Below are 12,788 nucleotides of genomic sequence, written 5' to 3'. Positions count from 1 at the left end.
TCCCTTTTAGTCCAAGTCTGAAGTCTGTTAATGGCAGGAATTGAGACAAGCATTACTCAAAAGAACATTATTAAAGGAATGTAAACTTTGACTAGTACCTAGTCTAGTAGTCTACCAGCATTACAGCAATTAAAACCGAAAGTCGGGTTGTCTTTCAATTTAAGCCTGTTTTTGGTTGCCATGTCCTGAATGACTGAGAATTTACACAGGCACCCTCCTTAATTAAATTCAAAATTACTTTATTAACAAAAATAAAAAACACTATCTTATAATTCAGCTTTTCTCTGGAATATATTAATTATATATTAAAAATTAAAAATATATTAAATTGTGTATAGAATATAGTTCATGGTACTGTTTTACACCACCTGCCATTCATGTTAGTGTGTCAGCTTCCAAATCAGATATTCTTTCATTTGACCAGATATATTATGAATATGCTGAGTCTTAACGCTTCATACTTCAAATATAATATCCTACTGGAATGACTGTGATGTTGCTTTAACTGTGATTAAATACACAGGTCTGATATGTGATAAAGGTTGATGCAGTTGATAGAGAGACGGAGATCCTTCACGCTTGCTGTGCCAGTCGTTATCTTTGGGCAGGATTCATCTATTGCCTTGCCTGCTTTGGTGGTGCCCATTGAATGGCTGCCTCACTTCTGTTTGTCTGCCACAGATCAGTTGTGGCTGTGATGCAACAATGCTGTTGGTGGAAACAATACAGGTTTTGTTGCTGGATAGACTGCTCATTATATTAGATTTATATTTGCATTGCACCAAAGCAAAAAACATATTACCAGTGTTTATTTAAGGCTTGGTTATTTTGGGGGAGGCATATAATAATGGTACCATTGTTATATTGAATCTAGAAACTCACTTTTTTTTCCTAAATATTTTGATGCTCAAGTCTTCGCTCTGTCACAGATGTATCAGTCTATGAATTAGTGCAGAAATGCTTCACAACAAGCATCAAACATTGTAAGAAACTGTTGGAGTAAATCCTGCAGTTTGATAGCTGCTCTCCTTTCTAATGTCTCCTTTTCCTCCTGTTCAGCATCCCACTCTGAAAATATATCATATGTTAAGTACTTTAATACTTAAGGATGCACAATATGTCTGTAATAACATCCTGACCATATTGGTTATCTATCAACATACTGGTACTTGGTATTTCAGGAGGTCTCATAGTTTTGCTTTAGGCTTTCCTGATATTTGTTCCCGCTCCGTATGAATCGTGATTCCTATTGTACATTATCATAGAAAACAGATTGTAGGTTTTTTTGGGTTGTAGTTTTGCCACTTGACCACTTTTAGGATCAGTCATGCATTTTTCCACCAGTTTAGGATTTTAAGGTGCTAGACAGCCATCTTTAGGGAGATGCTGCACACCTTCGTTAGGTCACAACTTTATTTATCTGTCAAACAAAGAGTTTTAAATGGATTGGAGTTTTTTGTTGTTTTTTTTCTAGCTGAACTTATAATTTGTTCCCATTTGGGTCAGTAAAAATATATGCAGCATTTTCTCTTCAGAATGTGTGAGAAAAAAAGGTGTTTTAATAAAGATTAGAGTCAAAGCAAAGTAGGTTTTTGCTAATGAAGAAGCACCAAACAAGTTCACGTCCACAGTTTGGTGCCAAGCTAGTGCTGCATTATCCATCTAGGTAAGAATTTAAATGTGAGGTTTCATTAAATTCTTGAAGTAACATCTTGGGGAGTGTTGGCCTAGTGGTTAGAGCAGTGTGCTTATGCTCTGAGAAGGTTCAATCCCCACAGCCTCCACTCTGGCACTCTGAGCAAGACCCTTAACCCCACACTGTTCCCCGGGCGCAGCACAATGGCAGCCCACTACTCCCCAAGAGGATGGGTTAAATGCAGATTTAATTTCTCCAGTGTTGGATCAGTAAAGTTCAAATATACTATTATTATTATTAATTAACACCTAGAGAAAGGGTGAAGACGGATACTATACTCAAATGAGCATTAGTAACCCTTGCCCCCACTAAGTCTTTGTTGGTGTTGCATTCACCTACATGTTATCACTAAACATGATGACAGTAAAGTATGAGCCACGCAGATGGGATTAGGTCTACGGTTATATCTGCTTAGATGGCCTGCAGATAATCATTACCATCAGCGTTTAGGTCTGTTTGACTGTAAAAAAGGAAAACGAGCTCAATTCCAGTAACTTCAATTGTTAGAGTGCTCTGCCTGGGACAGGCCCTCATTTCAGTCTTGCTCTGACATATACTTAGGCTTACTACCACCTACAAACGTTTTCAAAGTGGCTGGACAAGCCCAAATATGCTTGAAACTTTTAATGATGCCTCTAAATACTAGTTTCCCATCTGTCATTAGTAAACAATGGGGAAGAAACATGGCGCTGCAAATTTGAATCGCTTGGAGTTTTTTTTAATCTTTTTTAGCTTTCTAAGACAAAGGATTAAGAGACCAAGAGCGACTCAGCGTTGCTAGTGGCTTTCTGACACAGAGTGCTCCTATCTATAGTTACCCTAGGCAAAATCTTTAATGTATTTAACTTTAACATTTTGAGGCACATCACAGGTTTGTAATTCTTTTTTATCTGTGGGGAATTTAAAAAAGTTGTTTCTCTCGAGAGCCGACCAGTGTTGGTTTTTAATAAGAGTTCCTATTTTGTTTCAGCAGTGCTATCCTACACTTAGAGGGAGTCGGTTTGAAAGGATGTATTTTACCCCTCAACCTTCCTGTTGTCTGTTGTAATTTTGCAACTTAAATTTGCAGTTATGTTTGCAGCCTCCAACAACTGACATCATTGTGGAGACATACTTGCCTTTTTTTCCCTCACCTGTCAGGTTTTTTCTTTAGTGAGTAAGAAAAGATTGCATCACTCCTCCTGTTGTTTAACATGAGCATTCTTAATCTCGAATGTACAACAGCTCAACTAAATCTCAAAAATGTTATATGTATAAAATAAATATATATATATATATATATATATATATATATATACACACACACACACACACACACACACACACACACACACACACACAATTCCTCCAGGAGACCCTTCTATTTCCTGAGGGTGTCTTTCTCACTGGGTGCTGTCATAACATGACTAAGCCACTGAAGGAATGCTGACTTTTCTGCATTACTCCACTTGTCAAATCCACATAAATCTGCAGGCTTATTGAACAGGTCCAAACTCACTAATGAGCCCCTAGTAAAGTAATAGGTTTTTCGTGGTATTCAGGTGTAATCAGGACAAACCAAGCAGGTTTATTGAGGCAGTTCTGTAGAAATGTACTGATAGCTTTAAAATCTCAGCAAGTGAAAATTCAACATAGCATGAAATGAGAGCATGGCTCCTAAAGGGTTCTACTGATCCTTACCACCGTTATCACATACTTTAAAACAGTATATTCTAATTTAGTTTTTCTTAAATGGAACTTTATTCAAGTCTAATAAAAGTTTGTTATTTTATAAATAGGTTTCAACTTTTTTCCTTTCGTTCTCTAGAGGAAGTTGAGGGTCTTTTGGTTGCATTCTCAGTTTCTCATTGTTTGAGTGTCTCTAAAGAATTAGGGGGAAACTTACTTTTTCTTTCTGCTGGATTCTGTCAAGCTTTGTCAGAACTAACATGAAGTAAAGATCAACCGATAGATGTTTCTTAAATCTGATATGGACTGTTTTTGCCATCAGTTTATTGCTTTCCTTTATTTTCATAGATAACATGTTTAACATGTTTGACACATCTAAATATAAACAAAAGGAAGAATTTATTAACAAATCAAAGAGGGCTTCAACAGTAGGCAGCAAATGAAGGAGCAACAATGCATGCTTGTCATGTGATCATAGAGCATTGATGATGAATGCACTAATGAACCTGCATGTATTGACCGATTCCAATGCAATAAAAATTTGCTAAAAATATCAGCCAACCAATATATTCATCTGTTTCTACCAGGAAGTACTTTTTATCAGAGATTGATGAGATTTTGTAAGTCCTTTTTTCAATCTTCTTCCTTTTTGTTCTTTTATCCTACAGGTAGTGGTTTACATTAGCAAAGGAAGCTGTCACTGGGTACCTGAATGCACATTCTTCATGTTGCTTTCAATTTATTGTCCATTTAGCCATCAGATATAACTAACTAGGATCTCTAACAGTCTGAATTATTTCCTAAAACGAACAACCTTATTAATTTATAGTGTCAGCCACTATTAGTTCAGTGAGTTTCTTTTATATTCACAAACACTGATGATGGTGAACATCGAAATAATATATTTTTTTTTATACCCTGCTGACTCTAACTGGAGTGTTGATTGTATTTGAATCGTATGGAGCTTGCAAACGCATTTAATTTCTGATTTTATGTTGACTGGTTAGTCGTTGTTTGGTTAATTGTTAGCTTTGAAGGTGCCCAAAAATCAGGTGTTCATATTAAAGTAATGTTTGCCCTGATGGTGTGTACACTGACTTTTTTTGAGATTGAAATAACTTTTCCAACCGAAAGATACGAGTAGCAGATATAAGCGTTGTTTTATGCCATTGCTCTAACTGATAGTACTTACAAGCACATCCACTAAATCAGCAACTTGGTGCTTTCCTCCAACTCAATCTTTAACTTCTTTTTTTCTTTTACATCTCTGCCAGGGACATTCTGACTTACTTGGCTCCATATTTACTTTAAAAAAAGTTGAGGTCACAAATGTATGGAGTGAAAAACAAAGTGTGAAACTAGTAAAATAGAGTACGCCAATGGGGTGATCATCATTTTGTCAGAAAGCCTGTAATGCGACCAGATTGAGCTTCTGCCATAGAACTTCGTTAAGTCAAAGCACGTCACTGGACCCCTTAAAATGAATGATATACAGCACTTATTATGTATAGCGCTGCAGGTCTCTTTGGTTTTGATGGGTTTTTGGTCCCCGATTGTTTAGTAAGCAGAGCAACAACAGCATTCCTTGAGTCCTGTCTTCTAAAGAGAAGGAGACCTCATGTTGTAGAAATTAGGTCACCTGGGTAGTTGTCGGAGCGGGATTAGCTTCTTACTTCTCTAGTCCATATGTCTGGGTTAGACCACATACAGTATAGTCTTCCTTCTTTGTCCATAGCCTACATAACAAGCAAAAATGTATGCATATATGTGGTGGTATTATGCATTTTCTCTCTTGAATCTCAGTCGTTATAGATATTAAAAATGAGCAAGTGGCATAAATACATCTTGATCTTTAAGGCACAGTTAGGGATATTTAAAGTATGGTTTTGTGAAAAGTTTAGATGCAGTTCATATCTTACCTGTTGTAGATGACTCTCTTGGTGTCATCGTTCAGTATAAATCCAGATTAGTTGGCCCCAGAGGGTGAGGCTAATAGAAAAAAAAAACCTCTAATCTCAGATGTCACTGTAGTTTAAGCTGCTACTATTCCATGAACCTTTCAAGCAACCTCCCTGTTTGCATTGGGTGGTTATTTACACAGAGGCTGATGGTTGATTACACAGGAAATGGAGGCTCTGTGCCGCCAGTGATCAGCCTCGGGGAAACATGCTTCATGAGAGGAACATTTAATAAGCGTTTTTGGTTTACTGTGTGATAACAGACAGGCATAGTTGAGATAATGGATTAAATATTTGTGTGAAAACCATTTTAATAATAGTCAGTTTTCGTGTGCAAAATAACCATGGGATCAGTGGAAATAACTCCCAACCTAAAAAAACCACATTGGTTTTAAGGATAGAAAACAGTATTTTATCAACTGGTTGCTGAATTCCTGACATTGTAGATGTTTTGATTGAAGCTTAGCTCATCTTGGCTCTTCTTCCACTAACCATTGGCTTTAGCCCTGAGGAACGACTAATCTGGATTTACACTAAATGAAAATGCCAAGGGCGCTATCTACTGCAAATAAGATGTTCATTACCTGTAATCTTTCAACTGAACCTCCTTTCAAAAAACCTGAAATATTCATTTAAGATCATAAACTCTCAGTGCAAAACACAAAACACTAATTCGCCTGTAGAAGTAAACAAGGTAAGGCCTCAACTTCTGAAGCTAACTGTTGGTCTTGACTGGGGTCTGTTCTTTTTGGGTTGAATAAACGAAAGAAGAGGTGATTTCTGTTAACATGTACATTCAAGTCACATGTCTTTAGCACAGCCCACTCTGCAGAAAGTTTGTTGAGGACAGAGAATCTAAGTTAATAGAATGTGAGCTAACTTTAGTTTATCTGCTATTTCTCACAGATGAGCGAGAAGCCGTGCAGAAGAAGACTTTTACCAAATGGGTAAACTCTCACTTAGGTCGAGTGACTTGTCGCATTGGTGACTTGTACACAGACCTGCGGGATGGCCGCATGTTAATCCGCCTTCTGGAAGTCCTCTCAGGAGAACAGCTGGTCAGTACACAAGAGAAACCGCTTTTCTTTCACCCAACCTTGACCCCCACGACAAGTCACAAGCAGGGGCAATCATGAGATTTGTTTGTTTGTTCCAGTTTCTACTTCTTTTGCTCTTTTTAGCTCAATTACACTTGATGTGTTTTTTTGAACTTCTTTATTTAAAGAGTACTTATTGTGTGCTTTTTTTTTTTCCCTCCATAGCCAAAACCCACTAAGGGCCGCATGCGTATCCACTGCCTTGAGAATGTTGATAAAGCTTTGCAGTTTCTCAAGGAGCAAAAGGTCCATCTAGAAAACATGGGTTCACATGACATAGTGGATGGAAATCACCGTCTTACCTTGGGTCTCATATGGACCATAATCCTCCGTTTCCAGGTAATTTGAAGTCATTATTATTCCCATGTAAACCTGCACTTCCCCTGACATGTCTTAAAAACAGTGTTTCTTTTAATGATTCATATTTAAGTTATGAGCTGTCATATTTTCTCAATTATTTTCTTAACTTTAAAAAAGGTTAAATGGCATACAAAACTACTTGCATTAAATTTGATTTTTAAGTCAATGAATCGGGAAATTGTGCATCTTCATAATACATTTTCTTCCTGGACACATATTCTGACAGATCCAGGACATCAGTGTGGAAACAGAAGACAATAAGGAGAAAAAGTCTGCCAAAGATGCCCTTCTGCTCTGGTGCCAAATGAAAACTGCCGGGTAAGAAACCAGCAAGTCTGAAAGAAAGCTACATCTCAAAAATCTTGATTTATCATTGAGGAGCTGATCTACATCAGTTTATTTCTGTAACATTTAAGTTCTATTTATACAATGCACAATATGCATTATTTATTTGTTTCTGTTAGATTTGATGGTTTTGGCCTTCAGTTTATGAAAATTAGAAAGCCTGTGACTTATGATGTTGAATATTATGCAAGACTAAGACAAAAACAGAATCCAGTAATGTTATTTAAATGCCATATTATGCCCTAAACAATCATGTGCAGGACAGCTGACTTGACAGCTGTCCAGCTGTCATTGACGCACGCCATCAAAAGGAAGGCCACGAAAAGGTCACTGCCAAAGACGCTAGCTGTTCGGAGATCTGTGTCAAAGGATTTTAATGGAAAGTTGAGTAGAAAGAAAAACAGTGACACATTTTAAAAAGATGAGAATCATTTTGATGAGGGTATGGAGGGCAAAAAGGGACAAAATTGAATATCATGATTTTTTTATGTTGTCCCAGGAAATAAATGATTGAACCATTGAATATCTAAATTCACAATTTATTAAATTAACATATAGTTAGAATTATCACTCAATTCTTAAATGCATTATTTTATAATTAAAAGAAAAATCAAATTCTAAAAAATTAAGGGGGGACATAATCTAGTAAAACACTGAAACAAATATCCAGGACCTATTTCTATAAACTTAAATTTGGATACAAACCTGGATCTAAAATCTCACATGCTGAGAGAAACTTTCCTCTTCCGTTTAGAGTTTGTGTAACTATTGGTCAATAATGAATAGGCCAGTTCCTCTTATCCCTAATCTAGTTGGTTGTTGTTTGAGTAATATTGATTTATCAAGACTTTTCTAACATCTAACAGTACAAAATTAGCATTAAATGTAAGAATAATTCATACCAATATCATAGCGGGTGATTATAAGTATGGGTCAATTTTTAAAGCCAAAATATTTGTATCATTTTGGAAATGAAAAAATGCTATAGAGAAATCGCTAACTTTTAGAAGATCCCCAGGTTGGCAATTTGGAGCCCCAATATTAGAGATGGAGACAAAGGGAAAGGGGACTTACCTGAGCAAGGAAGCAAAGTGGCTGCACTACTGATCAGTGGTCCCACACCGAATACAAGATCTTTGAGATGAAATGTGAAGTTCCCATTGAGTGATGGCACGGAGACTAATACAGTTGCAGATACAAGTTTCAGTCTAACCAAAGCCTGATATGTGCTGCAAATTTTTGTTGGGCTGATTCTTTAGGCCGATATTGCTTTCTCTGTTTTACATGATACAAACTAAGAGGATTAAAGCAAATAATACACAAGTCTCAATTAGAATAAAAGTGACACCTGAATTACTAAATGTTAACAATGAATAGCAAATCACATGAAGCCACATAATGGCCTTATGTGATCTCAAGGCATGGCTGCTAAATGCAATAATGAATCCACAAATACAGCCAAGTATTGGCCCATTCAAAAAAAAAAAAAAAAATCGCTTACATTGGACAAAATTAGTCTACTGATGTATAAGTCGGTGTCCAGTCAGTGCAGCTGTCCTACGGGATAATTCAAAGCAATGATAATGTTGCTGGCTTTACTTTCCAGCAGGACTTGGTGCCTCCCCACCCTTACCAATATCCGTTTAAATAAATAAGGTGTTGCTATGTTTAATTAGGCAGCAAAGTGAGTTTACCAAAACCGGCACCAAGAATCTATTGTTAGGAGGAAGATGAAGGACAGCATCTCCAACAATACAACCAAAGCAACCTAAGCTTTTTCAACCACTGACTGATTGCCTCAGTGCCACGATGCTGAGAGATGCATTTTTTTAAAGGGTTTTACATTCATGTAATTGACTAAATGAACCATCAAGATGAATCCCTGTTAGATGAGCCAATTAGGAAGGCCAGCACTGTCCTGGGACGCCCAGTGCAGCTGGTAAAAGATAAAAAGTCATCTTCCACAGTGTCTCCCATCCATGAAACTGTTGAAGACCCAGAGAGCTACTTTGGCAGCAGATGGCTGCAGCTTAGATACACAAAAAAGCATAATCAGAGGTCCTTCTTCCCTGAAGCTGTAAGGCTCCATAACCATTAATGCTCCAAGGAAACCCCATCAGTTGTTTCCATTTCTGCTGTCTGAAGTTTTTCATTTCCTTGTTAATGGCCTGTCATGTTCACTGTAATACAGAGCACAGTGTGCATATTTAGATTCTCTTCCTTTTTCTTTTTTTTATAGGCTCTTACTATATATACATATATATTTATATATTTTCTGTGTGCTTTCATTTACTTGTCATTTTGCTGCTGATACTCCTGAATTTCCCAGTGAAGGATGATAAGTCTCTTCTGTTCGGTTCTCTTCTATTCTGATCAATTTATTATCATTTTATGATCTCTATGATTAAGGTGGGCTTGTTTGCTCAATATTTTTACAGTTCACATTTTAACTTGAAAGGCTAATATTGTATCAAGAGGTGCTGAGCTAATGATTAATGCCCTTTATTCTGACCTCTACAGATATCCTAATGTCAACATACACAACTTCACTACCAGCTGGAGGGACGGCCTGGCGTTCAATGCCATTGTGCACAAACACAGGTCAGTGACTCGTTAGATTAAAGGTGGTCTGTTTGGTTCATTTCACTGAAGATTCTGATCAAAGGGTTTTTTTCATGCTGGTGATTAGTTCAGATATTCCTTCAACACATGAAAACATTTAAATAATTCTACATTTTGGTTACATTAAATGCAGCAGGCTAAGGGATATTTCCTTCCCCCTTTCTCCATTTCATTGCCCTCCCATTCTTTTGTCTGTAGTATAACTGGAAGGAGGAGAATAAAATGGGGAGAAAGATGACCTAGATCACAGACAAAATAACCCTCATGTTTTCTATAGAGAGCCATCTTTGGTTACCCTGCTGGGCAATGGATTTCTATTGTATAAATAAAAGCAGAACAAAGATTAATCCTTAACTCTTGCCTCAAATAGAACAGAGAGTCTTGATGAATTAATCAAAGCATACAATAAAGGAGTGTCTTATTTACTGAGGTGTTTAATTTTTTTCACTTTAGTTACCGATTAACTGGCCCAGTTAGAAACCTACAGCTTAACTTCCTGTGATCCCTTCCATGTGATAGCCTTAAAAACATAGTTTTAAATTCAGTAATATTATCTTTTTAAACAGATTTTCACTCAATCAATCTACAATTATAGTTCTTTTATTTGTGCAGTCATCTGACACATTTTAAATTTCTCCAAATTCACAAATAAACTCACAAAAAAACAATGGAGATTTTTAAAATTCCCTTCATTAAAGCTTGTTCATAGGTGTCCGTCTACTTCAAATTTCTTTTCGTTTTACCTGTACAGCCTTTAGAATGTTCTTGTCCATTTTTTTTATGTTGTTCATCTATACTCTGCTCCTAATGACACATCAAATGTTTCCTGTCATCTGCAGGCCTGACCTGATCGAGTTTGACAACCTGAAAAGGTCCAATGCTCACTACAATCTTCAGAACGCTTTCAACGTGGCTGAGAAGGAGATGGGGCTCACCAAGCTGTTGGACCCAGAGGGTGAGTGGCTGCTCTTCACTGAGGCACCAAGCTTTTCTCTTAAATACTTGGCTACAAAGTTTTAGGGGCAAATTATCACAAAAAAATTTGTTATCAATCAACAAGTCCTGAACTGACAGAAATAGAAATGGAGAAGGCTGTTTTGTCATATCTAAAGTTTCTTCTTTCCCTCTAGATGTCAATGTTGATCAGCCAGATGAGAAGTCAATTATCACTTATGTGGCGACCTACTATCATTACTTTTCGAAGATGAAAGCCTTGGCAGTGGAAGGCAAACGTATCGGCAAGGTGAGCTGCGCCTAATTTGAGACTTTTGGATAAATCTTGTTTAAAGTGGAAGCTGTGTAAATACATGTAATGTAGAACCAGGTTGAACCACTTTAAAGGTTTTTTTTAGGAGGGTAGAAATCCTCTACTCTGTGCAGTATAAAAAATATCAGAGACATGCCTGCATACCTTAAGCAGAAATTGATCAATGAGTAACCGTAGATAGTTTTAATCGTTTTGTTCACTGCAGGTCCTCGACTATGCGATTGAGGCTGACCAACTGATAGAGAAGTACGAGACCCTGGCGTCTGAGCTGTTGCAATGGATTGAGCAGACCATAGTGACGCTCAACGATCGGCAGCTGGCTAACTCTCTCAGTGCTGTGCAGAACCAGCTTCAGGCCTTCAATTCTTACAGGACTGTGGAGAAACCCCCTAAGTGAGTGTTTGTTATCTGATGGATAACTGTTGAAAATATAGACCTGCCTTAATCCAAAACGTGTCTTGTTTCCACAGATTTACAGAAAAGGGCAACTTGGAGGTTCTTCTCTTTACTATCCAAAGCAAAATGAGAGCAAACAATCAAAAGGTTTACATGCCAAAAGAAGGCAAACTCATCTCTGATATAAATAAGGTGGGTTTGTTCTGGCAAGATCTAAATACATTACTGGAAATAACTGTGGCGTCTCAGTGAAAACCTGTACAAAAAAGCTGTTAATAAATACATTTTTTATTGCACTAGTATTTGTATGCAATTCATATCTGCCCCCGGTCTAGGTGGAAAAATACTCCCCTATTATTGTCTCTTAAAAAGCCCTCACCAGCTGCACCCAGATTTGGCCCCCAGGGATTTTATTTCCATATTCTCAAGTGTGAACGTTACTATTAAAGCTATCAAAGTCGGTCAATGGGAGTGTTTCTACATGCCATGTCTGATCTTTGTCACTGAAGAGGCAAAGCTATATCATCAGGGGATCTTTTCACATTCCTCTGTACAGAATCATAATGATCCTATTCTTTTCTCTCTAACAGTCCTTGTCAGTTGTCAAAATCTATAATTAGGCCTTTATTTTAACTTCCAGTCAGCATAGCCGCTTATGAACACGTTTACCTGCTTATTTGCACATATTCGTGAGAAACCTGTTTGAGGACCTCCATCCAGCGCTATGAAAACATATTTCGACAGATACAGCTGCACCTTTTTTGGTTTAGCATTATCCAGGGGGGCATATTGTGCGCACCATCAGCAGACAAAGAGTGCACACTTAAGGACAGGGGCGGGTTTTGGGGGTGGTTATAGGAAAGTTCCCAAATGCTCTTTGATCTCTGGTTAAGAGAAATTACCATCTTGATCCCACCCCCCTAAGAAAGTCAGGGATTGATCACCTTTATATAAAATAAAGAACAAATTAAAATAGTTTGTTTTAAATCCGCTGTTGTAGATGCAATAGAAGATTCATTTTGCATATTTAAACACTTTACCCCAAGAGAGCAATTATTTGAATCTAATCTCAATGCCTGAAAATTATATAAAAATGTCAAATAATGAAATGGAAACATTTTTCTCTCACTTCTTCAAAATATAAAATCTTTTAAACTTACCTGCTGCATGATTCATACATCCATCTGTCTGACAGGCCTGGGAACGACTGGAAAAGGCTGAACACGAGCGTGAGCTCGCACTAAGAACTGAACTGATTCGTCAAGAGAAGCTAGAGATGCTTGCGGCCCGTTTTGATCGCAAAGCAGCTATGAGGGAGACATGGCTGAGTGAAAACCAGAGATTAGTGTCTCAGGTAGAAAACATGTCCTTCAAGGTCT

The 12,788-nt window shown here is 37.4% G+C and overlaps 1 protein-coding gene across 5 annotated transcripts in view; it reads left to right on the top strand.

Moving 5' to 3' along the window:
* The window catches only part of LOC107089847 (spectrin beta chain, non-erythrocytic 1-like), a 65,894-nt gene that overhangs the window by 29,704 nt on the left and 23,402 nt on the right, over positions 1-12,788 (top strand). For all 5 annotated transcript variants that reach the window (XM_015382856.1, XM_015382852.1, XM_015382853.1 and 2 more), the window contains 9 exons: positions 6,229-6,380; positions 6,585-6,758; positions 7,006-7,097; positions 9,645-9,725; positions 10,586-10,701; positions 10,877-10,989; positions 11,219-11,406; positions 11,484-11,601; positions 12,605-12,763. In XM_015382856.1, the coding sequence (XP_015238342.1) occupies positions 6,229-6,380; positions 6,585-6,758; positions 7,006-7,097; positions 9,645-9,725; positions 10,586-10,701; positions 10,877-10,989; positions 11,219-11,406; positions 11,484-11,601; positions 12,605-12,763 (1,193 nt within the window). The remainder of the gene's footprint in view (positions 1-6,228; positions 6,381-6,584; positions 6,759-7,005; positions 7,098-9,644; positions 9,726-10,585; positions 10,702-10,876; positions 10,990-11,218; positions 11,407-11,483; positions 11,602-12,604; positions 12,764-12,788) is intronic.

Source organism: Cyprinodon variegatus, unplaced genomic scaffold, assembly GCF_000732505.1.
Source record: "Cyprinodon variegatus isolate N-32 unplaced genomic scaffold, C_variegatus-1.0 Scaffold268, whole genome shotgun sequence".
Classification (NCBI taxonomy): Eukaryota; Metazoa; Chordata; class Actinopteri; order Cyprinodontiformes; family Cyprinodontidae; genus Cyprinodon; species Cyprinodon variegatus.
This window is presented reverse-complemented; position numbering and strand designations above follow the sequence as displayed.